The 27,641-nt window shown below is 40.8% G+C and overlaps 1 protein-coding gene across 1 annotated transcript in view; it reads left to right on the top strand.

The window, feature by feature from the left end:
* The window catches only part of SPOCK3 (SPARC (osteonectin), cwcv and kazal like domains proteoglycan 3), a 434,386-nt gene that overhangs the window by 394,655 nt on the left and 12,090 nt on the right, over window positions 1-27,641 (top strand). Inside the window, exon 8 of the mRNA XM_073805699.1 lies at window positions 25,805-26,026. Coding sequence (XP_073661800.1) covers window positions 25,805-26,026 — 222 coding nt within the window. The remainder of the gene's footprint in view (window positions 1-25,804; window positions 26,027-27,641) is intronic.

The following is a 27,641-nucleotide window of genomic DNA, read 5'->3' as shown; positions in this document are numbered from 1 at the left end:
TCCATCCTCGGACCCCTAGTCTGTCCCTCCGTGGGGACGGGAAACCCCCATCCTAACCTGCACCCCAACTTTAGACTGCAACACTCGCTGTACAATGAGGGGACAGTAGAATGAAGTCCATCCTGGGCGGGGGGGCAGGTCACTGCGTTTTGAGTGGTCAGAGTACCTGCCTTATGCTTCACCAGCCAACTTCCCGTTTAACCTAGAAAGAGTGACAGATCTGGGAAACAATTCAGAGAAAAATTCTTGTTTGCATTCAAACGTCGAAATATTATTGCCAGGGGCGAATATGTAAGGGAGGGCCAAGACGGGTATATTTTTCTGGTTGTGCGAATAAGTATGCTTAAGTGCCAGTATCTGTTGTTTAACACGTACCGTGTTACCCTTGAGATAGATACTTGTCTTTTCATGGATCTGTATCTCTAGTGATGTTTAAATCAAAGGTAATTTTCATTAAAATGGCCCCTGTTTACTCTCTGGAAATATACAGTTTACCTTCTATGTTGTTAGACTGTTTGTGAATAGAATATTTATTTTCTTACAAAATAACTCTGAAAACTTACATCTGTTTGATCGAACCTTATAGACTAATAGACAGTGAGAGTCAGAGAATGAGTTCAGGGATGGCGCTGGCTGCCCCTGAAGTGTGGGCACAGGAGCGTGGAGAATCGTGTCCCCGCGGGTCTGCTTTGTCAATGCTTTCTGTCCTTAAACAATGTGAAATTCACTACTCAACTTTGCATGTGTAAAGTAATCGGCACATTCGTATAGTCTGAGTTCTTTATTATTATTTTATATGTATATAATTTAAATTATTAATTTTTCTGCACTGTTATGATGAGTAGAAATACAGATCAAGCCATGAAATCCCTTGTTTTCCTTTATCCGAGTCTTATAGCCCAGCTCACTGTATGTTAATTGCAGAGCCACTCCTGGTCCTTAGCTGAATGCAGAGTGGGGAATACACTCTCCTCATTCCTACCCTTAAGCCAGATTGCTAAGAACTGTTAGTACAAAGGACTGTAGTGCCCTCACCATTGCCCTGATGTCTCTGGGCTCTGGGAGGTCTCACAGGATTTGTTGATCAGTGTATCAGAAACACTTGCTTTGTATTTGCTGTTTTGAGGTCCTAGGACACGCTCCCCCCGGGGGTCTGTCCTCACTCACCTCCACCAGCTTGTTGCCCGAATATCCAGCCTCAGAGGGCTGCGCTCCCATCACATGTAAAATAGCAACACAAGCTTACTTTCCTTTATAGCATATGTCACTACGTGATACACAGATGTTTCCTAGTTTGTTTTCTGTCATTTCCAAGTAAAACGTAAGCTCTGTGAGGCCAGGAACTTTCTTCTGTGGGATCCCCAGCTCCCAGAAAGACAGCCCTGGCACACAGTAGGGACGCAGGAGCAAGTTGTTTAGTGAATAAGTTAAAATCTAATCACAAGTTTTCATCTAAAATTGGTCTAGTTTCAGAAGAGTGATAAAGTGGCTTGTAGCTGCCTTCCCATGTTTGCTGAACAGGCAGGTTCCAGGAGGGCAATTCTCTGACTGTAGCGGGATTGAAATAAACGGATCAAGACTTGATGAAGCTTAAATGAGAAGGTACCCTACTTCTTTTTATAAGGCAGTGAACCCAGAATGTGGACTGTGCTTTATAAGGAAGGGGAACTTGCCAGCCTCTTACACTGGCTACCAAATTAATGCTGCTATGCATTTTACATTAGTTAAACATCTTGTCACACTGCCCAAAATAAGGTATGGTGAAAATAGTGGGTTTCTTTTCCTACTGGTTATTGTAGTAGTTATTCTTAACTCTCAAACACAATAGGACACTAACCTGAGTTTTTAATTGACCAGATTTTATCACCGCCATTACATAAAGGATTTTATAACCCTTACCCAAGAAGAATTGATTGTTTATCTGAATATTGGATAGTGTAAATATTACATAGTTAAGTGGTTTCAGTTGACAAAAAAGATCGATAATGTTATAGCTTCTTAAGAAATTAACCAAGCTGGTAAAGTTTGCCATTATTTTTTAACAACTTAAGTCTACTTTATATTAAAAAAATCAGGCTTCTTCGGTATGTTTTATTTGGGTATAGTTTAGAGCTGTCACAAAGGAATAACCGTAGAAAAGCGCCTAAGATGGTAAAAAACTTAAAATGTATTTTATGAGAAGGTGAAGGAAATAGATCTATTTGGCCTCTGATTCTGTTATCATCATACCATGAAAGTACTGTTTGAGCCTTTTTTCAGTATATATGTTGTGCCTATCTAAACTGTATGCTTGATATATTTTGTTTTCTTATCTAAATCTCCAAAAATTTAAGAACAGAAACACTATACCAAGGTTTGTTTGTTAATATGGTTGCAATTGTGTGTGTGTGTGTGTGTGTGTGTGTATGTATGTATGTATGCCTGTCCGTCTCTGAAAGAGATACTTATATTAATTTTCTTTTTGTCAGTTGGGAAGCATCTGGACTTCAGAATCATATGCAAAATCCTCAGATTAACAGTCTGACTAGGATTAATTAAGATAACGTCTGGGCTTCCCTGGTGGCGCAGTGGTTGAGAGGCCGCCTGCCGATGCAGGGGACACGGGTTCGTGCCCCGGTCCGGGAGGATCCCACATGCTGCGGAGCAGCTGGGCCTGTGAGCCATGGCCGCTGAGCCTGCGCATCTGGAGCCTGTGCTCCACAACGGGAGAGGCCACACAACGAGAGGCCCGCGTACCACAAAAAAAGAAAAAAAAAAAAAAAAGATAACGTCTTACTTTTGCTTTCCTACCCACCAAATGCTTTGCTCAGTCAGACAAGGTGAGAGACTACTTAACACTCAGGTAAACAAACACATTCTAATTTCTTACCAAGATGACACACTTTATGTCTGCTGCCTTCACATTGAGAGGAAGGTTGAATTTGGAATCACGTGGCTTAAAAACAATGTCCCATTTTAATTTAATCAGGAGCATTCTAGGTATAGCGGGGAACTTCATTTTTGAAAACAAAGGTCTCTAAAGCTGGTGAATACATGTTCTTTTCTTATTTCAAGTAATAAAATGAAAATTCAGATCACTGCTTGTTTTGTTTGTTATCTGCATTTTCTTCTTTTAGCAGGTAGATCCAATAACTCTCTCCATAATAAAATTTAATTATACACTTCAGTATTATTAAGGTATTGTCTTAATATTTAGATATAATTTTATAGAAATTATGTATTTCCTATTTAGCTAGATTGAAATTATGTATTTCATATTTAGCTAGATTGAAACGATAAATATAAAATAAGGTGCTAAGTGAATGATGTATTATAATAAAAATGTTCTGTTACATTATTATAACCTAGGAAATTATCCAGTTGAATTTACTAGCACTAAATTTTGGTGAGACTCTATAGTCTTTAGGAAGTGTAGTATTCCAAATAGAGGGAATCATTATTAGCTTTGAAAACTTGGGAATCATTAAAAAGTAGGCTGCTGGTTGCTTCTCACAGGGTAAGTGAACTATTGTCAATTTTATTACATTCCATTTTCAACTAAATAAATACCTTAATTTCAAAATATAATCATGTAGGGTGTTCAGAGCACATTTAACCAGTAATTTGAACTATTTGAACCTAGAAAAAAAGGGATAAAGTACCCTCCCCCCCCCCAAAAAAAAACCAAGAGATTTTTTAAATCTGTACAGAAAAAGAAAACAAAATATGAAGTTTCACATTCCATATATATGTCATATATATTCAGTCATTTATAAGTAAGCATTATTTTTGTCAACTTTTACTCTAATAATGCCAGTTGAGTAATACACAAAAACCTGGAATGTTTGCTTAGTAGATGTCTTGAAAGCAACAAAAAGTGATAGCAAAATCGAAGGGACAAAGTGTAATAAGGAAATAAAATAGCTCAAACACATAACTGCCGTAGGTTATTTAATGTGGCAACAAGTGATTCTAGACACCACAGTGGTCCTTGGGCCACAGGCTAGCCAATTAAAAAGCGATTAATTTTATGATGATCCCTTTGAGACATTAATGAGTATTAAATTATTCTAATGTATCACAGCTGGGAAGGAAACATATATATAACATTGTTTTTTCCTATTTAATTTTTAATATCATATATTTTAATTACGTGTAACATGTTTTTGTGTGTGTGTGTGTGGTACGCGGGCCTCTCACTGTTGTGACCTTTCCCGTTGCGGAGCACAGGCTCCGGACGCGCAGGCTCAGCAGCCATGGCTCACGGGCCCAGCCGCTCCGCAGCACGTGGGATCTTCCCGGACCGGGGCACGAACCCGTGTCCCCTGCATTGGCAGGCGGACTCTCAACCACTGCGCCACCAGGGAAGCCCTTCACATGCTTATCTTTTTAATGCACATGAAGGAACATGAAGAGAATTATTGTCCTTTTACCAACTCCACCCGTTCCTTCCCTCATGAGGTGAAAATTGTTACCAACCTGGTACACATGGTTTCCAATCCTACTTCATTCTCACACAAGCATATATATTCACATAAGCATTTTTAATGTAAATGATCTCACACTATACACAGTATGTGGCAGCAAGCTGATTACTCTCCATCATTTTAACCTTTTAAATCGTTATCGTATTGCAAATACGTTCTCACAGCATCTTTTTTGATTTCAGAGCTCTTAGTTTGTGAGAGAGACTTCCCTAAGAAAATAGTGACATGGATATTCTTCTAATGTATATATTTTTGCACTTAAATCTCTAAACCATCCCCAGTTTATTGGCGTGTGATAGGATTCTGGCAATAGATCATATTTCCTTACTGAATTAAAATAACGTCCTTGCAATTATTTAAGCCACATTTATTCTCTATGCCTCTATTTTCTCTTTAACCTCTCTGTTTTTTGAGTTTCTCTGTGATTCATTTCTCCTGTAATTGTGTTACGTTCTGATGTCATACTTCACGTGGGTTTAGTTCTTTCAAATGTGTTAAAGTCCGTTTTATGGCTTACAATATGTTCCAAATGCACTTGAAAGGAGCCTGTATTCTGTTATTATGCGTTGGAGTGTCCTATCGGTAGAAGTTATTTCAAGTTTGTTGAAAATTTTGTTCGGCTCTTCTATACTCTTTTCCGTCTACTTGTTCCACTGATTTTTTTTTATAGAATAGTGTTGAAGTCTCCAGATATAACTGGGAAGTTTTCTGTTCTTCCATTCAGTTCTGTTCATTTTTTTGTCATGTGTTTTGTTTTTTCTTTCTTTTTTTTTTTTTTTGGCTGCGTTGGGTCTTAGCTGTGGCACGCGGGATCTTTGTTGAGGCACACGGGATCTTTCATTGCAGCACACGGGCTTCTCTCTAGTTGTGGCTTTAGGGTTTTTTCTCTCTGGTTGTGACGCACAGGCTCCAGAGCGCATGGGCTCTGTAGTTTGCAGCACACGGGCTCTCTCATTGAGGATGGGAGCTCCGTAGTTGTGGCGCACGGGCTTAGTTGCCCCGCAGCATGTGGGATCTTAGTTCATGGACCAGGGATCAAACCCGCGTCCCCTGCAGTGGAAGGCAGATTCTTTACAACGGGACCACCAGGGAAATCCCCTTGTCATGTATTTTGAAGCTTCATTTCTGGTAACAAGTGCATTTAGGGTTGTTTTGTCTTCTTACTGAACAATTTATTATTATATAATGCCCCTTTTTATCTTGGTAACATTCCTTATTCTGAAGTCAAATATATTATTAGTAGAATCAGTTTGGCTTTCTTTTCATTAGTGTTTGCATGATATTTTTTTCCCCATCTATTAATTTCAATCTACTATGCCATTTTTTTAATGGTTTCCTTTAAAATTATATATAGTTGAGCCTTGGTTTTTTATTCAGCCTGGCATTTTATTTTTGTATTTTAATTGATATGCTTAGATTATTTGCGTTTTATACAGTTACTGATATGGTTTAATTACAATCTCCTTTCTTGCTAGTTATTTTTTATTTTTTCCATCTCCTCTTTGCCCATTTTCTTTTCTTATAATGCCTTGTTTTGGACCAGTTAAGTATTTTTATGATTTCATTTGACTCTGCTCTTGACATTACTTTTACTTTACCTTCTTTTAAAAGATTTTTATTGGTTGCTCTAGGATTTATGAGATAGAAATACCTTTAGAGTAGACATTCAATTATCTTTTAAAACAATTTGAAATTAAAAACCTGAATTTCATATTTATCTTTATTTATGCAACATCCAGAAATCTTCAGTTTCTTTTTTGTAGCAATCCAAGTTTCTACCTAATATCACATTTATTCTGCCTAAAGAAATCTTTTTTTTTTTTCAGCAGTTCTTATAGATCGCATCTGTTTTAAATACATTTTCTCCCATTTTTGTTTCTTGAAAGGTACTTCTCCTTCCTTTTGCAAAGGTAATTTCTCTGGGTAGTTTTGGGTCCAGAGCCCATTTTCTTTCAGCACGTTACAGATGAATTTTCCTTGTATTCTGGCTTCTGTGGTTGCAGCTGGGAAGTCAGCTGGTCATTCTCGTCTCTTTGTTCCTCTGTAGAAATGTGTATTGTGCCCCAAGCTGCTTTAAAGATTTTTCTCCCCATCACTGGTTTTTGACTCTGACGTGTCTAGGTTTTGTTTCTTTGTTTGTTTGGTTCTTATCCTGTTTGGTGTCCTCTAAGATTCTTACCTCTGTGGTCTGAGGTGTATCTCATTAATTTGGAGGATTCTTCATTAACTCTTGAAATACTTCCTCTACCCTATTTTCTCTCTCTTTTCCTTCTGCCGTTTCAGTCACTGTCTGTTGGTCTGTTTGATAATGATCTACAGGCCTTGTATGCCCTGCACTCCTGCCCCGCCCCTCCCCCTACTTCTCCTGACATATCTTTTAGGTTTTTGTTCTTATCGTTTCTGCCTATAGTTTTAATGCAGATTTTACCTTTTATACTACAACATCTAATCTATTAATCATATTCATTTTAAATTACTTCTCTGATAGTTGCTGCCTCTGTCATATCTGAGTTTGTTTCTATTGAGTGTTTCGTCTCATAGCGATGTTTTTAAATTTTTCCTTCCTTTTTTGTATGTCTGTTTCTTTCGTTAAAAGTGGACTTGTTGAGTAGACAGTAAGACTGAGGTAAATAGTCTTTATGCCTGGAAGTGAGGCTGCCTCCTGTTTTGCTTGGCCTTTTGATAAGGTGATCAAGTCAGTCCAGTCATATACCTGAACTTGGTTGTGTTTTGGTTTATAATTGTCCCTTTCACTGCATCTTAAGCTTCAGATTCCTTTGTGCTGCCCTGTGCTTGTGGTCGGGCTAGTCACCATGATCTTTTTCTCCACATGCTTCTTTATGATTTTCCTTTGAAACCCAGCCTCAGGGAAAGTCCCCCTTCATGGTCTTTTCCCCACTGGCAGGCTACTGATACTCGGTATTCGACAGTTGCTACCCGGACCTAGGAGCGTCCCTTTCTGTTCTGGTTGAGCTGTAGCTGTAGGTAGGACCATGTACCTGGGTCTCGAGGTGGGACCTTCTCAGAGACCCGATCCTCTGCTGGTGGCAGGGTTCTCCCATGATCTGTACCCTGAATATTGTCCTGCTGTCACTCAGAGAGAGCTGGGCTTTTCTTTCCCACTCCTGTGGTGAAGTGTCCTCAGCTGTGTCCACAGGGTGACAGAGGCTCCCACTCGCCCCCAGGAACTTCAGGCTTGCTCTGTGAGGGGTACAGGAAAGGGGGCACAGGTGGACCCTCATACTTTCTCACAGCAGCTTCTGCTTCTCAGGTGGCTTTCCTGGGTCTCTTGTCCCACCCCGTGTCTTTCTTGAAAGCACTTGCTGAGGTCTGTGGAATAAAATCTGTTGGTGCTTATGGACCCTCTTCCTTTTGCGGCTTCCAGGGGTTGTCTGCTGTCAGAGAGTAGACATACACTAAGCCTTCCGCAATTCATGGAAGATCTTGGCTGCGTTCTCATCCATAGCTTATATAACGTTCTGTGGCTTTCTCAGGTGGTCAAATGCTCGCACTGTCTCCTTCTGGAGCCAGAAGACTGTCACGAGTCCTGAGTTATTACACTGCCCAGAGACACAGAGTCCCTGATGAGCTCAAAAAATTGTGGTTTTGTAGATGTTTCATATTTTTCTTATTGTTAGGGTGAGAAAAATACTCTTTTCCACTTCCTCCCTCAGTGGAAGCAGGGAATTCTTGCCTGAAGAATATTTTCAATGGATATAGATTTTTGAAAGCATTAAAAACATGTTTTCTTTCTTCATTTAAAGATATCATTCAACGCTTCCAGGACGCTATAATTTCTGATGAGATACCAGGATTTAACTGAATCGTTTAATTGTGACGTGTCGTTTATCTTTAGTTCTTAACAGTTCGACTAGAAATGACCTCCTTTGTGTTTTTGCTTGAGGACTGTTACATCTCTTTAATCTGTAAATTTAGGTATTTATCAAAACTTCTACCACCTTTCCTCCGACTACTTCTCCTGCCCCTTCCTCTCTCTCTTCTCTTCTGGGCTTGAATTACATGTGTTGTGCTCCCTGATACAATGTAACAGTCTCAGAGGCTCTGCTCATTCCTATCGTGGCTTTTCTTCCAGTAGATCCTTGCAGCTGATCTATACACAAGTATCTTTCTTTCCTCTGTGAACTCACTTCTGCTCTTGGCTTCAGCTGTGATTTTTTTTAAGGTTGTGTAGTTTATCTGTTATTTTATTCTTGAATTTCTATTTTGTTCTTTCTTATAATTTCTACTTCTCTTCTGATCATTCCTGTCATTGCAATTATTACAAGCATATTTTTTTCTTCATTAAAGAGAGCTATTTTATTTGCTTTAAAATTTTGTCCGCTAACTCAACAACTGGTTCATCTCAGGTTTATTCTCAGTTGATCATCTCTTCTTTTAAGAACATGTCCCATTTCCCTGGTGCTTTATAGATCTCCTAATTCTGGATGGTGCCCCCAATGTTATGGATATTAAATTGTGGGAGGCTTTATTGTGTTAGTTTAGTCCACTGAGTGTTTTTTGTTTTAGCAGATGATTAATGTTGTTGAGCCCTAAATGAAAACTATATTTCTTGGGCACCAGCTCTAACCTCAGTTCAGATTTGCAGCCTCTAGTGGAGGTGAGTTGAGTCCACAGTGTGCGTGTGTGTGTGTGTGTGTGTGTGTGTGTCTGATGGGTCATCAGAATCTAGGGCAGACAATGTTGGGCTCTCTGGCTCTTTTCCTTCCCGAATTTCTCCCTAGATCTTCAGCAGTTTTAAACAGCCTTTTGATTCTTGCAAGCTGGAATGTCTGCATTCTTTTGCCAACATTGTCCCTCATGTGATTTGCCATGCCAGATCTGTCCCCAGGCTCAAAAACAGTGAGACCTGAGAATTCACTCCATAGAACTTCCCTCCTCAGAGTGTGGGTTACCCACCAGAGTATGCCTGCTTCTTAACCACTCTTTGGTTCCTTCCTGTCATTTTTTTAAATTATGTGCAGAGTTTAACAATTTATGAGTAGGAGAATCAGTCCAGTATACGTTACTCAGACATTACTGGAAACAGAATCTAAAATAACTGTTTAAATGACAGGTTGAGGAGAGGATTTTTGTCTTACCTTATTTTTGTCTTTGAATCTACCAGACCTGTGTATTGAACCCAGTGTGGGCTAAAATGATACTTTATTTTCCATTACATATTCCTGTTTACCCCTCTTCCTTCCTGAATTTAACAGTCTTCTTTTTTGGGTTTTTTTTTTTTTTGGTATTACAGTACTTTTTAAAATTTTAAACCTTCATTGAGTCAGGGCAGTCCATCAGTCAATTTTACTATGTTTCAAAATTTACATTTAATGAGTTTTTGCTTTCCTATGGATGGTTTTACATTGATTTTTTGTGAATCTCAGTTATGCTGATATATTTGCTGCCTAAACAGATGCAGTTGTTAATATAGGCTTGCATTTCCCTAAGATGAGGGACTGAACTGCTACGTGTCTACATTCTAGGTGTGAATAACTCCATCCTCTACAGTGGCATAAACAACTCAGGAATGTTGAGAGATGATTTTCGATTATAAAGACTTTGTGTTTGATAACTTCTGCCTTTCAGAAAATTCTGACACATCTTTGAAGAGAAGAGACATTGCTAGGCATTTATTAAAAGTGATTTTAGATGTCTCATGGGAATTTCAGTGCGCTAAAGGATTATAAGGATTGGTGAATGTGGAGGATAAGGGGACGGGTTGGATATTATTTTCTCCGCTTTATAATGAAGAAGGTTGAGAGTTAAAACATGAAGTCACACAATAAGTAAGTGGTAGAGCTGGGATTTGAATATAGATTTTGTGGGCTCTGAACTTATGAACTTCTGCTCTTTGCGTCTTTGTGTAACCTCCCAGTGGGTCTCTCAGTACTCAAGGAATATTAAACTAGTTCAAATACATAATTCATGTCGATTGTGATAGCTGCGTCTAACACACTCGTACAGATAAAGACATATAAACACACTTGCACAGAGGATAGCTTCCTATTTCATCTTGGCTAAAGATTTTAGAAATGTTTCCAAAAATCGTTATTTTGCCTTTATTATCATGTTTCTGAATGTTTTTGTTTCTTTTCTTATAAATACAAATAACTTTTATAGAGTGGGATTAATACATGTATTTAAAGCTTTCTTGAGTTGAGTTATAGTGATAATCTATACCAACTCACAAGAGAAAGATTTTTGTCCATTAAATTATCTCTCTGTCAAATTTACTCACATTAGTCTTGGCGCTAACTGTTGCAAATTTCAAAAATCTACCCAGGTTTTTGGTATCTTGAGATTTAATGATTAAAACCATGTCCTTAATATTAGGAAAAAGTATTTTGGTGGGCATCCCTAATACTTTATATCTCTACCTATAAAGATTATTTTAAGGAGATGATTTTCATACAGTAAACCATTTATTTCCATGATAATTTGTATATCCTTAATTGAAGATTTCTGTATGCTAAATATTTCATAAGTCATGGGATATATAAAATGCAGAGGGTGCTGCACAGTGATTTCTCTTTCCTTTTACGAGTGAAGGATACTCCCCTATCCTTACTGTGCCTGACCAGGTCTGGGATATCAGTCTTTCTGCCCAAGTGAGTCCCTGAGTGAGTCTTGTCTAAGCGTTTCCTTCCCCACACCCCTGTCCTGGGCTGATAATGAACGACTTGTACTGCTTTGGATGTCTTTCCCTAAATGTATTCACTACCTCAAAACAAACTTATGGGGCTTCCCTGGTGGCGCAGTGGTTGAGAGTCCGCCGCGGATGCAGGGGACACGGGTTCGTACCGTGGTCAGGGAAGATCCCACATGCCGCGGAGCGGCTGGGCCCATGAGCCATGGCCGCTGAGCCTGCGCGTCCGGAGCCTGTGCTCCACAATGGGAGAGGCTACAACAGTGAGAGGCCCGCATACAGCAAAAAAACAAAAAAAAAAAACTTATGTTTTACTGTCCAAAGTTTTTAATGTTATCTAAGAAGATGATAGATTTGTGCTTCCCTTCACTTCAAATTGAGAGACAGATTTCAACAAAACCGCTCAGTTTTCTATGTGTTCCCCGACAATTGGATTCTGGTCTGAATTTCACTGGGATAATCTGAGAGTCAGAGACAGTCGTGAGCTGCTTACTTGTTTGATGTCAAAGCAAAGGAAAGTTGCTGCTGCTTTGGAGTTGTGTGTTTGGTCAAAACACACAAGGATATTTACTGAAGACAGTATTTGAGCCATGTGAGTGAGAACCAACGTAATTCTGCCCAAGAGGGTGTAGTGAGTAAGTCCCAACAGAGAAGGGACCACCCGGTGCGCAGGGGCTGAGGTGACGGCAGAGGAGTGTCACACATCCAGGAAATGCAGTTGTTCACACCAGGGAGCCCTGGAAGGTCCATGAAAGGATCTACAAGGAGAAAGACAGGTGAAGCTTTCAAAGCCTGATGAACCCCCCCAGCACAAAGCCGTCCTCAGCCAGACATCAGTGTGGTGAGAAACTCCCCACCCGCCCGTAAGTATCCTTCACCTACTCCCAAACTGGAGGTGGTCATAAAAAAAAGAGAAGGTAAGAGGAGGGTCATAAAAAAAAGAGAAGGTAAGAGCAGAGTCATAAGAAAAAAAGGGAATGAAGAAGGATTGGGGCACATGATGCTCCACTGACATGACTGCCTCTGCCACATCCCCAGGTAGTGACTGGGAGGGTCATGTTCGGGGCTGTGTGGGTGACGTGAAGTCAGGCGTTCTGAAATGCCAGTTCACCTACACTTGTTACCTGAAGCCGAGCTGAAGGAATTAGGGGACCACCTGTGTTTTCACCCAGAGATAGAATGAAACTTCCACCAAAGAACACATGTGTAGAGAGCATCAGAGAAAAAATAAAAGTGGATTCAGACTATATCCTATAAACCACACTCGTCTGAGATATGTGTATATCTGATTATATAATCAGTGTACTGTTATCATACAATGTCTTATATGATAAGACCTGTGCTTATACTTACGTAGTGTGAACCTCAGAAAAGGTAGGGGGGCTGAAGACATAGGCTGTGGGCTCTGAGGGACGTTGGTTAAGACCATGTAAGTGAATGATCCCCACACGAGCTGGTGTTTATAAATAGAAAAAAATCAGTTGAGAAATGAGTTCTTAGAATACCAATGTTTATTTTTTTTTTACAGCCTTTTGTTTAATACTCTTTTCCATTATGGTTTATCACAGGATATTGAATATAGTTCCCTGTGCTACATAATAGGACCTTGTTGTTTATCCATCCTACATATACTAGTTTGCATCTGCTAATCCCAGACTCCCAATCCATCCCTCCCCTACCCACTCCTTCCCCCTTGGCAGCCACAAGTCTGTTCTCTGGCTGAGTCTGTTTCTGTTTCGTAGATACGTTCATTTGTGTCATATTTTAGATAGACTACCAATACTTAAGGAACAGATAAAGGAAGGACACTGACAAAAATGGATTAATAAATAAAAGGAGAGAATGTTGTAAAATGTCTCAAGAGTTAAGCATTATCTTCTCCCACAGGGTTCGCTGTCATTTATTTTTAACACGATGCCCAGCTTCACACCCTAGCTATGCTTGATTGCTCAGCTACACCTAAGTTACAAAATAACAAGTAACAAGTAAAATATAGTATTACTTTTTTCAGACAAACTTTGATAGAGTCTCACACCGTGTTAAATTTTAGTTTAACTATTGAAAGCATTTTAAGATAATGACAAATTTTACAACATAAATAAATGACAATGGCTTTACTTACATGTTCTCTTTTAAATATCCCAGGTATAAGTGAAATAAGTCAGACAGAGAAAGACAAATACCCTATAATCTCATGTGTATGAGGAATCTAAAAAAAAGAGAACTCATGGCTACAGAGAGCAGATTGGTAGTTCCCAGAGGTGGGCATGGGTGACCTGAGTGAAGGGGTCAAAAGGTACAAACTTCCACTTAGAAGATAAGCGGTTCTGGGGATAAATAAGTCCTGGGATGTAATGTGCAGCATGGCGACTACAGTTACCAATGCTGTGTTGCGTATTTGAAAGTTACTAAGAGAATATGCCGCACACTTTGGACTAAATAATACAATGTTATGTCAACGGTATCTCAGGAACACTGGAGAGAAGAAGAAAGTAAATGACCTAACCTCCTTCTAAATGCAGTTCCCATCCTTGTCTGCATAGAAACATGGTAATTTTATCCTTTTTAATTTAATTGTTTGCGTATAATATTCTTTTTATGATGATGAAAGCCACACACTTATTACTTTTAACATCCTAAAAATATAAGTATCCCAAATATGACATTTATTGTAAGATTGAGCCCTAGGTTACTTCTGTTTTAAAAAACTATCATAAAAGTTCATGAAAGTTATCATTCTCAAGGGAGGAAAACCTTGCAAAGACCTAAGGGGAACTCTCAGGATGTCACAGCCGTCGGAGACCTTCAGGCCACGCCATGCAGAACCACAGCCAGTGACCTGAAGCCACTCTGAGTAAACCATACATAGCTAGCTGTGTGTTATGTCTGAATTTGTTATAAGGTGCAAATTACCTTAGACTCTAAAACACCATTTTTGAATGTTGCATTGTGTCAGTTTTCTAACTAATACATATTTCAGTTTTATAAATTTAAATTATCCCTCAGTTATCTTTTCTCTCATCTCATATTGACAGACTAGCAGATTTGATCCTTTTTGTGACAATGGGAAAGCCTTTCACACACAGATCCCCTGTCTTTATGATAACACTGAGTTGTGAGCTCCTGGAAATTGGGCATCGAGCCTTTTATGAGAAGAATGTCCCAGCTGGAACACTGGGGCCACATTATAACCCAGACGTACAGCACAGACCCAGTCAGAGCAGTGGAGAAAAATAGGGAGCGAGCCATTTTTAGAAATACTAGAAGCAGACAGCATCACGTGCTTTTTAAATACATTTTATGTACTTTCTGTTTATTTAGTCTCCACTGTATCACTTGTAGCATTGGGTCCCTGTGTTCTAACATCCGTAGGAAAATGCAAAGGTTGATAACGGGTTAAATCTATTTATGAGTAATTTTTTTATATCAAGTATTACCTTCTCACTAGTTTTAAAGTTAATTACGTATAAACTAAAAGGGGATCATTCATAATAATCCATAAATGTAGTAATTTTGCGTCACTGTCTTTAAGATCCTGGGGTTCCTTGCACTGATTTTTTTTTTTTTTTTTTTTTTTTTTTGCGGTACGCGGGCCTCTCACTGTTGTGGCCTCTCCCGTTGCGGAGCACAGGCTCCGGATGCGCAGGCTCAGCGGCCATGGCTCACGGGCCTAGCCGCTCCGCGGCATGTGGGATCTTCCCAGACCGGGGCACGAACCCGTGTTCCCGGCATCGTCAGGTGGACTTTCAACCACTGCGCCACCAGGGAAGCCCCCTTGCACTGATTTTGACTGATTATCCTTGACTGCAGTTCTGAGGGCCAGGAAAGAAAGTAGAGGTGCTGGGACAGGGTGGGGAGGGGATCCCATTTGCGCCTGGTTTTCCCTTTGAGATGCGCAGCTACAGGAACAAAGCCCCCAGTGACCCTGGTGGTGTCGGGATTAGAAGTGGGACAAGCAGCCCGCCCTGGGGAAGGGACCACGTCTGTGTACCTCGTCCTGGGCTCTGTTATCAGGAGAGAGCTTGGGGGAACCAGGCAGTGGTCCAGAGCTTGGTGTCTGCTTCCCTCTGAGGAGCTGCCGTGGCCGGCAGGCCATGTGATCACTGGGCCCAGGCTGCAGTGTGTCCCGCGATGGGGCAACACAAGGCCCTACAGCACGTGCAGAGCACAAGGGAACATGTAGTCCCCGTTCCTAGCTGGGAGGTTCACTTTCTCCCCAAGTGGGGTAAGGGTGGCCTGAGTTTCACTTGTGTCCAACAGAGCAGTCCATGGAAGAGAGTCCCAAAGTCATCATTTACCTCAAGTAAAAGTCAGTCCTAAGTGGACAGCCTAAGACTATAAAACTTACAGGAGAAAACATAAGCACAAACACATGTCACCTTTGGTCAGCAGAGGTTTCTTAGGCACGATGCATAAAAGGAAAAAGTGATGCCAAAGTTCATCAGCGTTAAAAATGATTGATTTTTGAAAGCAACTGATTAAGCAGTGAAAAGACAAGCCACAAAGTGGGACAAAATATTGGCAAATACATATCTGATAAAGGACTTGCATCTAGAAAATATAAATAGCACTCAATAGTGGTAAAACAAACAACCCAACTGAAAGTGGGCAGAACATCTGTACACATCTCCAAAGAAGGGATATGATGTAATTAACACATGAAAAGAATCTGGACGTCCATCAACATTAGGGAGATGCTAAACTTTTGTTCACAGTGAGATGCGTCTTACATCCTTATGAGAATGGCTCCAAATGAATAGCAGTGCTAGGTGGGGCCTGGGTGACTGTGTCTCTCGTCCGCTGGTGGTGGGAATGCAAAGTTGTGCAGCCGCTTTGAAGAACGGTTGGGCAGTGTTTTCTAAAAGGAACATAAACATACCATATGACCCAGAAATCCCATCTCAAGATATTTATCCTTGAGAAATTACAACATACACTCACATAAAAACATATATGTGAATGTTTATAGCAACTTTATTTATAATTACAAAACTGGCCACAACCCAAATGTCCTTGCCTGGTGAGTAGATGAAGAAATGGTTGTTCGTCCCTATGGTGAAATAAGACGTGCTTTGCTGGTGGGACTATATCTGTCCTGGAGTGAAGGTCTGCTCTGCACCCACATAACAAAGCCTTAAAGCTGCCTTCAGAGTCAGACTGACGTGCAGGTTTTTAACTTCATGCCAGAAGTAAGTATAACACGTAGCGGTATTCCACAAAACCCAGCCACTGATAACTTAAAATTCACAAGGTGTAGCATCCAATTGAGATCTGCCAGGTATGCCATGAAGCATAAAAATATGGTCCACAGCTTGGAGAAACTGCAGTCCAGAAAATACACCCAGAGATAACAGTGATGGTGGGATGAGTGTACAAGGACCTGCAACAACTATTGTAAATATTATTAATATGCACAGTTATATAAAGGTAAACAGGGACAGCAGTTGCAAGAGGGGATATATGAAGAAAACACCCACATAGTATGTTTGGGGAAGCTGGCAAGAAATGAAGTGAAGAATGTGCTGGGTGAGTTAAAAGCACGTTGGACACTGCAGAAGAAAAAGTCCATGTACCTGAAGAGATATGATAGAAACTACCCAAAATAAAGCACATAGGAAGAAAGAAACAAACAGAAGCCTGTGTCTTAGTGAACTCTGGGGCCATGTCAGATACATTACCTAGAAATAACAGTACTGGAGGTGGGAGGCTTAGAAAGTTATATGAAGAAATAATGGCTGAAATTTTCTGAACTTGATGAATATTATAAACCCACAGATACGAGTACAACAGATATCAAGAAACAGAAACAAAGAGAAACGAACCAAAGCATACCCTAATCAAAATGCCGAAAGTCAGCATTAAGAAGAGCCTCTTTAAAGCAGCTGGAAGGAAAATAAAGGGGGGAGGAACAGAGATCAGGACATCGGCAAGCTTTTCACCAGAGAACTTGAGGCCAGAACACAGTGGAACATTTCTAATGTGCTAAAAGAAAAGAAAAAAACTACCATCCCTGGCAAAGAAAGCTAAAATCAAGATTTTTTTTTTTTTTTTTTTTTTTTTTTGCGGTACGCGGGCCTCTCACTATTGTGGCCTCTCCCGTTGCGGAGCACAGGCTCCGGACGCGCAGGCTCAGCGGCCATGGCTCACGGGCCCAGCCGCTCCGCGGCATGTGGGATCTTCCCGGACCAGGGCACGGACCCATGTACCCTGCATCGGCAGGCGAACTGTCAACCACTGCGCCACCAGGGAAGCCCTAAAATCAAGACATTTTAAACAATCCAAAGTTGAGAGATTTCAAGAAATGTTACAGGAATTTCTAGAAGGTAGTGATGCCACGCGGAAGTTTCTATCTACGCAGAGGACTATCGGGGTGACATGTGACATGGTGAGAAATAATGCATTTGGTCCCTGCCCAGGTTTCCTGACACAGAGCCTCTGTTACCCTAATTTCCTGAGTAGTAGAGGTGCTGGGAGCATATCTTGTTCTAATATCTGGTCTTTGACCCCAGTTCCTGACAGAGGGTTCCTAAAACCCTTGTTATTTCCTGCGTGATGAGGGTGATAGGAGCTCCTTCACAGAGCTCCCGAATCCCCTGGAACTGCTAGGTGAAAGGAGCGTCTTCTACGGAAGGGGGCGACTCTGGGGCTCCTGGATGGCCTCAGGTTGGGGGGCGGTCCCCAGAAAGACCACGCCCCAGTTAGGAGGGAGGAGCTTTCAGCCCCGCTCCGTCCTCTCGGGAGGAGATGGAGTTAATAGTCATTCATGCCTCCGTGATGGAGTCTCCATAAAATCCTCAATCACAGGGTCCAGAGAGCTTCTGGGTTGGTGGGTGCACCCCCGTGCTGAGAGGGTGACACGCGCCAGCCCCGTGGGACACAAGCTCCGGCCCGGGAACCTTCCAGAACTCGCCCTGGGTACCGCTTCATCGGGCTATTGCTATCTTTTATAATTGCCTTTATAATGAACTGGCAAACGTAGGTAATGTTTTCCCGGAGTTCTGTGCCGTTCTAATAAGTCACAGAACCTGAGGAGTGTTGTGGGAACCCCCGCCTGCAGCCCAGTCGACCCAAGTCCCCACCTCTCGCAGCTGTTATGTGGGGCGGGCTCCGTCTTGTGGAGCTCAGCCCATAGGCTCTCGGGTCTGAGGACAGAGGTAAGGACTAAACTGAGCTGCAGGACCCTCACTGCCGTCCACAGAAAATAGAGTACTGCTGGGCAGAAAACCCACACACTTGGTGTCAGAGTGTTATGCATAGAAAACAAAGTTTCCTTTAAAAGGGTTTCTTTTCTCATTTTTAATCACTTGAAAAGCTATTAAGTTGTTTAGAGCAAACATTGTAACAGCGCGTGGGGTTTATAACATGTAGAATTAAAATGGATGAATTGCAGAAAGTGTGGAGGAATTGGGGTCTAAGTACACTCTGGTAAGTTCCTTACAGCGGATGTCAAGGCTGTGACATCATTCGAAGGTAGACATGATAGCCAGTGACGTATACTGTAAACCCTGGGCAACCACCAAACAATAAAATAAATATAGTGAATAAACTACGTTAGTTTTCTACTGCTGATGTAGCATTACCTCAAAACTTTGTAGTTTAGGAGCACATTTTCATTGTTTCACAGCTCTGTAGGTCCAAGGTGTAACGCAGGTCTCACCACACTAAGATCGAGGTGTTGGAGGCTCCAGGAGAGGATCCATTTCCCTGGTCGGTGGCTGGTGGTCAGAATTTGGCTCCTGCGGCTGTAGGACCAGGGCCCCCTTTCCTTTGTGTTGTGCTCAGTTCCTAGGGACCACCCGTGTTCCTGGGCTCACAGCCTCCTTCCTCCGTCTTTAAAGCCTTTTTTTTTTCCTGTGTCATTTCTGTCTGGCTACAGCTGGGAAAAGTTCTTCACTTTTCAGGGTTTATGTGATTAGGTTGGGTCAGTGCAGATAATCCATGATGAGCTCCCAATTTTAAAGTCAACTGATTAGGAACTTTAATTCCACCCATACTCATAACCCCCTTTTGGATGTGGCATCACATAGGTCCACGTGGATATCTTTGAGGGACCACGGTTTTGCCTGCGGCATAAACCGATAGTGGAGATTAAGTGGGAATCGTAAAAAATAAAAGCAACATGTTTAATAAAAACAAGACAGGAGAAGACAAATACTAGAGGGACAAATCAAATAATAACAAGATGGAAGTTTTAAATGCAACCATTTTGATAATATTAAATGCATGTGGCCTTAACACTTCAGTAAAAAGGCCGAGATTGTCACACTTGGAAAAAGTGTGAGACTCATTGTCATGCTGTCTCTCAGAGACCCATTTTAAATATAAAATGCAAATTAGTTGACTGTAAAATAGTGGAAATACTAATCATACGAAAGCTGGAGTGGTTATGTTTCTATGAGGCAAAGTGGACTTCAGAAATTGGGTGAAAGCAAAAGTTTTTCCTTTGGTGAGCCAAGTCAGATTTCTGGCCGGACCTAGAGTTCTTTTCTATATATATATACGCATATATAATATTTGTACTGTATTATATATAATAAATATACAGTAGCATATCCGAGAATGCTCAAAGTCACCACATAGTATCTGTGGCTCCAAAAGTTTAAAATTTTTTCCAAATTAATTTTATTTTATATTTGTAGCATCAACAGAACCATACTGAATAGTATACATTCATTGATAGTTTAGACTATCAGAATAATTTTATTTGTAGTCCTTTTCTGTTACTTATCATTCCAGTGACCCTTGTAACACAACTTTGTGTATAAATATATCATTCAAATAACGTAAACTCACTGTATTTTTTATCTCCAGGGTAACATGGCGATCATACTTTAAAAATCCCCACATTGTCTCAGTGTGGACATTACAGTCTTGATACATTAAATAACTTAACCACAACAAGGTAGTGGCAGAACTCAGGCCAGTGACCTGAATCCAAATCAGATTCCCTGACATGCTCCATCTAAGACATCACATGTCATCAAATCGATCATTCACCGGGCATGTAATCTATAAGAAGTCCGTTTCTTTGTAACATAAAGGATAAACTCTTGGTCCTGTTGTGTCTAAGGTTGGTTAAGTATCTATGCATGTCATATTTTCAGAAACATTCTTTCATGTTGAGATCTGATTTGTAGACAAGCTCTCCTCAAAGTAGAGCTACAAAAACCACTGAACGGTTAAGACCACTTTTCTTTCACCCTATACTGAGAAAAATAACAAGGCATTAAAACTGACAAGGATGTTGGCTGGCACGTCATAAAAGCTGGGCAGAGATCATTTTAAAACATATTTTAAAGACTGATGATTGTTCAAAAGAAGCTCGAGTGAAGATGTGATACAAACAGCCCACAAAAATCTCGCACGAGGGCAGTGATGGTTACTTCCTGCTGGTCTCCCAGCTTCCGGCCCAGTGCCCATCTAATCCTGTGCAGAGGCTGTTTTCCTTCTATTGGGTTGGCCAAAAGGTTCGTTCGGTTTTCTCCATAAGATGGCTCTAGTAGCACTTAGCTGTCTTTAACTTCATTTGAAACAATTTTGTTAGTTTGTATGTGACAGCTGTCATATCAGCGTGCATTTTAAAGAAGACATCAAAATTGGTGTGTTTTTGTGTAGCCATTTTAATATCGAAGACAGAAGGAAAAAAACAACATTTCCGGCATATTATGCTTTATTATTTCAAGAAAGGTAAAGATGAAACTGAAACGCACAAAAAGATTTGTGCAGTGTATGGAGAAGGTGCTGTGACTGATCAAACGTGTCAAAAGTGGTTTGCGAAGTTTCGTGCTGGAGATTTCTCGCTGGGCGATGCTCCACGGTCAGGCAGACCAGTTGAAGTTGACAGCGATCAAATCGAGACATTGAGAACAATCAGTGTTATACCACGCAGGAGACAGCTGACGTACTCAAAATATCTAAATCAAGTGTTGAAAATCATTTGCACCAGCTTGGTTATGTGAATTTGCTTTGACATTTGGGTTCCACCTAAGTTAAGAGAGAAAAACCTTTTTGACTGTATTTCTGCATGCGATTCTCTACTGAAACGTAATGAAAACGTTCCGTGTTTAAAACCAGTTGTGACAGGCAATGGAAAATGGATACTGTACAACAATGTGGAACAGAAGAGATCATGGGGCAAGTGAAATGAACCACCACCAACCACACCAAAGGCCGGTCTTCATCCAAGGAAGGTGATGTGTGTATATGGTGGGATTGGAAGGGAGTCCTCTATCACGAGCTCCTTCCAGAAAACCAGATGAATAATTCCAACAATTACTGCTCCTAATTAGACCAACTGAAAGCAGCACTCAGCAAAAAGCGTCCAGAATTAATCAACAGAAAACACATAATCTTCCATCAGGATAATACAAGACCGCATGTTTTTTGATAACCAGAAACTTTTTGATAAGGCAGAAACTGTTGCAGCTTGGCTGGGAAGTTCTGATTCACCTGCCGTATTCACCAGACCTCGCACCTTCGGATTGCCATTTATTTCAATCTTTACAAAATTCTCTTAATGGAGAAATTTTCAATTCCCTGGAAGACTGTAAAAGGCACCTGGAACAGTTCTTTGCTCAAAAAGATAAAAAGTTTGGGGAAGATGGAATTATCAAGTTGCCTGAAAAATGGCAGAAAGTAATGGAGCAAAAGGGTGAATACGCTGTTCCATAAAGTTCTTGGTGAAAATGAAAACTGTGTCTTTTATTTTTACGTGAGAAACCGAAGGCACTTTGGGGCCCACCAATAAAACAAAGTCCGATCACGTCAGCACTGCAGCCTCACTGTGCTGAGGCCAGGGTACGCTTGCCCTGTGGTCTCTGCGCTGGTCCTCCGTCACTCCTCCCAACAGGGAGCTCTCTTGTTGATCCCCAGCCACTGGCTTCTGCTCACCTCCTCTGGGGTGCCCTGTATCCCATCCACCTCAGCATCCCAGCACCCCGAGTGAGCCTCCAGGCTCTGCTTGACCCAGAGCCGTCCCTGCCGCTGTACTCCAGCTGCCTTTCCCACTTTGGCAGCAACGGGACTCATCAAAAAGCAGATAAGCAGGCCTTCCCCCGGGGGTCAGACTCTCCCTGTCCTTGCAGACTGGTGCATTTACGGGATGCTCTTGCAGCCTCCCCACCCCCCACCCCGTGCAGAGCTCTGGGAGGCTCGCCAGATGACCCCTCCCTTCAGAAGTAGGTGGGGGGATGGGATAAACTCGCATCACTAACTCCCAGTGTCCTTCCTCTTCCAAGACCTTTTGTTCATAAAGGCAGGTAAGTTTCCTTCTCTTTTTTAATTAACTTTTATTGGAGTATAGTTGCTTTACAATGCTGTGTTAGTTTCTGCTGTACGGCAAAATGAATCAGCTATACGTATACATATATCCCCTCTTTTTTGGATTTCCTTCCCATTTAGGTCACCACAGAGCACTTGAGTAGAGTTCCCTGTGCTATACAGTAGGTTCTTATTGGTTATCTATTTTATACATAGTATCAATAGTGTATATATGTCTTAATCCCCATCTCCCAATTCATCCCACCACCACCCCTTTTCCCCCGTGGTATCCATACGTTTGTTCTCTACATCTGTGTCTCTATTTCTGCTTCACAAATAAGATCATCTATACCATTTCTCTAGATTCCACATATGTACGTTAATATACAACATTTGTTTTTCTCTTTCTGACTTCCATCACTCTGTATGGCAGTCTCTAGGTCCATCCACATGTCTTCAAATGGCACTATTTCATTCGTTTTTATGACTGAGTAATAGTCCATTGTGTATATGTACCACATCTTTATTCATTCATCTGTCAATGGACATTTAGTTTGCTTCCATGTCCCGCTATTGTAAATAGTGCTGCTGTGAACATTGGGGTGCATGTATCTCTTCGAATTACGGTTTTCTCAGGGTATATGCCCAGTAGTGGGAATGCTGGGTCACATGATAGTTCTATTTTTAGTTTTATAAGGAACCTCCATACTGTTCTCCATAGTGACTGTATTAATTTACATTCCCACCAACTGTGCAAGAGGGTTCCCTTTTCTCCACACCCTCTCCAGCATTTACTGTTCGTAGAATTTTTGATGATCGCCATTCTGACTGGTGTGAGGTGCTACCTCATTGTAGTTTTGATTTGCATTTCTCTAATAATTAGTGATGTTGAGCATCTTTTGATGTGTTTGTTGGCCATCTGTATGTCTTCTTTGGAGAAATGTCCATTTAGGTCTTCGGCCCATTTTTTGATTGGGTTGTTTGATTTTTTGATATTGAGCTGCATGAGCTGTTTGTATTTTTGGAGATTAATCCCTTGTCGGTTGCATTGTTTGCAAATATTTTCTCCCATTCTGTGGTTTGTCTTTTAATTTTGTTTATGGTTTCCTTTGCTGTATAAAAGCTTTTAATTAGGCCCCATTTGTTTATTTTTGTTTTTATTTTCACTACTCTAGGAGGTGGGTCAAAAAAGATTTTGCTGAAGGCAGTTAAGTTTCTCCATTGCCTCCTAAAATGAGCTGGGGACGGAAGGGTGGGGTCCAAGGCACAGCGGAATCTCACACCCCGAACTCAGGTTCTTTGAATGGTTTTACAGACTTTAGTATATCTTTTTCTGCAGTTGCTTTCTTCATGTAATCCCTGGGCGTTTGACAACTTTGGGTGGTAAGAGGCAGTTTCAACCAATATCTCAAACCAGGCTGGTTTTCAAAGTAAACTCTAAGAGAATGGGGTCTTGTCTGTATGTTTGAACCCTGCATTCTCAGAGCCAGGGTCAAGACCTGGAAAGTCAATAGGAATTGAGCAGTTCATGTTTGCTCTCTGTCTGTTTGTTTGGGAGAATTCTGTTGGGCTCCACAAACAATTTTACAAAGAAAAATACAAACAGTGAGAAAACCACTGAATTTCTGTCTCTCTGCTTTTATGAAAGTGTCACAATACCACTTTACCTTTGGCCCCCATTGCGGGACAGTGATGCACAGGTAGAAAGCACTAAATATGCTTTGAATTTATTAGTAAAATAAACCCTGAAAAGGTGGTGAAATTATGAATTGTTTAAGTCCTGTTTCATTTTTAATCCTAAGTATCCTTAAAATGCTAGATAGGATTTGAACAGGAAACCTTCAATATCTATATCTGCACTTCTTCTTGCATCTCGAATTTTAACAGACTAAAATTATCAAGATAGTGCACGTAACTATTAGAACATACACGACACTACCCCCGAGAGGGTTTCCGCTCGTAAACGGTTCAACGGCTCCTCAGCCCCTGCCGTTGAAGGTTCAGTCTTTTTGATGCTCGGTCTTCAGAAAGCCATCATCTCCGAACACACCCTCTCTTCCATACCAGTGACGCGAGTATTGTATTTTTCACTTGCAATGCATGAAAAGTAGCAAATAAAACAAAAACCGGGTGAACAAAACCCGCGTTCAAGGTAGCTTAAACCTGACAGCAAAGTAGGGTTGAAAGCAGATTTCTCAGTTACGCTTCACACGCTGACGTTGCATCTGCTGCTTTTTAGGACACCGGGCCTTCACGAGGTCAGCAGCTGACCCGGGTAGCCCACCCTTCGATGGTGTGTGGCTCTGATGCGCCTCTGCTGCGAGTGCACCCTGCTGCCTAACTCTAGTGGCTGTGTGCTTAAAAAGTTGCCTTGTGGGTAGCAGAAGACAGAGCAGTGTGTAAAGTACCTGCTGGTTCTTCTTGCTCCGGATATTACTTGTGAACTATCACGGTCACCATGGTTGTACCAAGATACAGAGCGTTATTGAAGTTATTATTTATTATGTGTTAATTATACTTTTGTTCAAAGGGCATTTTCGTTTCTTTGAATAAAAAATGAATTTTATTTCTTTACGAGTAGGGTATTATTATTCAGTCATAGCTATATCCACCTAGCAAGGCATGTGTCTAGCCTATTTATTCAGAAAAAGCCTGAACAACAAAAAGAATAGTAAGTAATATATAATTACAGTAGTAACTGCCACTGAATGAATGACTGATTAGTACTAGACGCCTTATATTCTGGTTAGTTAACTCTCACAGCTATCCTGAGAGGTGTATATTACTACCCCACTTCACTCTGACACCAGTTACTCAAGGTGGATGTAAGCCCGAGTTCTGACTGTTGAGTAGGTGCCGTAAGGAACCTGATTGCACGTTCGTATGTGTGACGCACAGTGAGACCAAACAAATCGAAACATCAGATTTTGGAGCAGAGAAAAGTTTATTGCAGGACCAAGCAAGTAGATGGGTGGCTCATGCCCAAAAAACCCAAACTGCCAGAAGTGTTTCAGCAAAGCATTTTTAAAGGCAGATGAGGGAGGGGCGTGGCTGGTTGTTGCGAACTTCATGGTGTCAGAATCCTTGTTCTTGCATCTGTCCACACAGGTCAGGTCACGATGTTCCTGTAAACCTCCAACAAGCCAAATGTTATTCTCTGTTGGGCAACTTTTTATCTCTATATGAAGGGAAAAACGTTACCCCCTTAAAGGTCAGAGCCTTGAGAACTGGGCTATCCTGTGTATGTTAGGCTGTAGGCAACATTCTTAACTGTAGCAAAAGCAATAGAATACAAAGGTTAATGAAAAAGAAACAGATCTAACATGGAGTCAGATTTGTTCTTACAAACCCGCTGTGACACTTCTTTACTTTGCTTGCTGCTGATGGCAACTTTCATGTTTAGCTAATATCTTTCCATCTTTGCCTTTAGGATTTGATACCAGTATTTTGCCAATTTGCAAGGATTCACTCGGCTGGATGTTTAACAGACTTGATACAAACTATGACCTGCTCCTGGACCAGTCGGAGCTTGGGAGCATTTACCTGGATAAGAACGAGCGGTGCGCCGAGGCCTTCTTCAGCTCCTGTGACACGTACAAGGACAGCTCCATCTCCAACAACGAGTGGTGCTACTGCTTCCAGAGGCAACAAGGTACCGAGCCAAAGGCCATCTTGTCCATGCAGTAAAGCCATGTACTACAGACAAGCTCATTTGTACCCTGTCCTCAATTTACAAAATAGAGACAGAGAGTTACACGTGCAGAAAACAAAACTTTTGGCTCCCAGGGAGAAAGGGTTTGTGGGGGAATTGGGAGACTGAGGTTGACATACACACACCACTATGCATAAAATAGGTAACTGATAGGGACCTGCTGTACAGCACAGGGAGCTGTACTCAATACTCTGCAATGGCCTAAATGGGAAAAGAATCCACAAAAGAGAGGACATATGTACATGTGTATAACTGATTCACCTTGCTGTACACCTGAAACTAACACAACGTTGTAAATCAACTATACTCCAAGGAAATTTTTTTTTTAATTTTTTTCAATTAAAAAAAAAACCAGTATGTGACACCCTATTCATTGTGAGAAATAGTTTTCCAATTAGAGTGTTTAATAAAAGAGCAAATAAGCAGCACGTTGAACAGTATAACTCAGGGATGCAAAACACGCTAAATGACGTGAAAAATAGTAATTAATACTTTTTATTAATGCACTTCATTATAGTTTCCATTATGAACCACCAAGAAACACAGAGATATGAGAACAGAGATATTAAAAGTAATCATTTAAATTAATTTGCTATCTGCTTTGCCCATGGTGTAAAATAAATGGGTTTTTTATCACTGCGCTGTGGAGTTTTAATGTTCTATTTTGTGATCTTATTAAACGAGCCAAATGAACCACAGCATTCACCATAAAGTTATTTTTACACTTTTGATTTTAAAATGACTTAGCCTTTCAAACTTTTTAGATAACTTAGCTTTATGAAAATGCACTAGCAAAGAAAGAGTCTCGATTCCCCGGGAGAGGCGAGGCAGCCTGAAGGGTTGGATGAGGCTTGTCCTTTATGGGTCCTGCTTCAGTAGGAAACGGTAACGTAAGGGAAAATTGAAGCCATGCTTCTGTAATCAACCAAATGATAACTAAAATTGTGTCTAAGGGAAATAGACCCAAAACATTCAAATTATGATAAAGTTTGGGGAAACTAAGAAAAAATGACATGTGTGACTTTGATGCTAATTTTGAAAAACAAATGGGGAATTAGTCTAACATGATACATCTGCTATTGTCACTGCCTTTTAAAGCCCTTGACAGCTATCGGAATGAACAAGCTGCTCTAATCTGTGTTAATGATTCCCAAGTTTTCATATGGAAGCCAGCACATTATATCAGTCATTTTACTATCACAATTACTTTTTCATATATTAGTAATAGTTCAGTGATTAGGGATGACATGCTTATGCCTAAATTGATTAGCAGTGAGTCAACAGCAGGGTTTGTAGCATAGATTAAACCACTAATGTGTTTAAAAACCACTTTAAAGAGAGTTTAAAAAGTAGATTGGATTTGTTAAAATATTCTAAATCATACACACACATACACACATGCACAGAGACACACACAAACTCACAAACACAGACTCACATACTGACACAAACACACACTTGTTGACTTACACTATTGCATATGTGCTTTTTAGGTGACTGAATACCCCTATAAAGTTTTGCCTAGGTTTTAATGACTAGTATACCCTTAAATCAT

This window comes from Tursiops truncatus, chromosome 6 (assembly GCF_011762595.2).
Source record: "Tursiops truncatus isolate mTurTru1 chromosome 6, mTurTru1.mat.Y, whole genome shotgun sequence".
Lineage (NCBI taxonomy): Eukaryota > Metazoa > Chordata > Mammalia > Artiodactyla > Delphinidae > Tursiops > Tursiops truncatus.
Note: the sequence above shows the minus strand (reverse complement) of the source record. Positions and strands in the feature narration are given on the sequence as shown.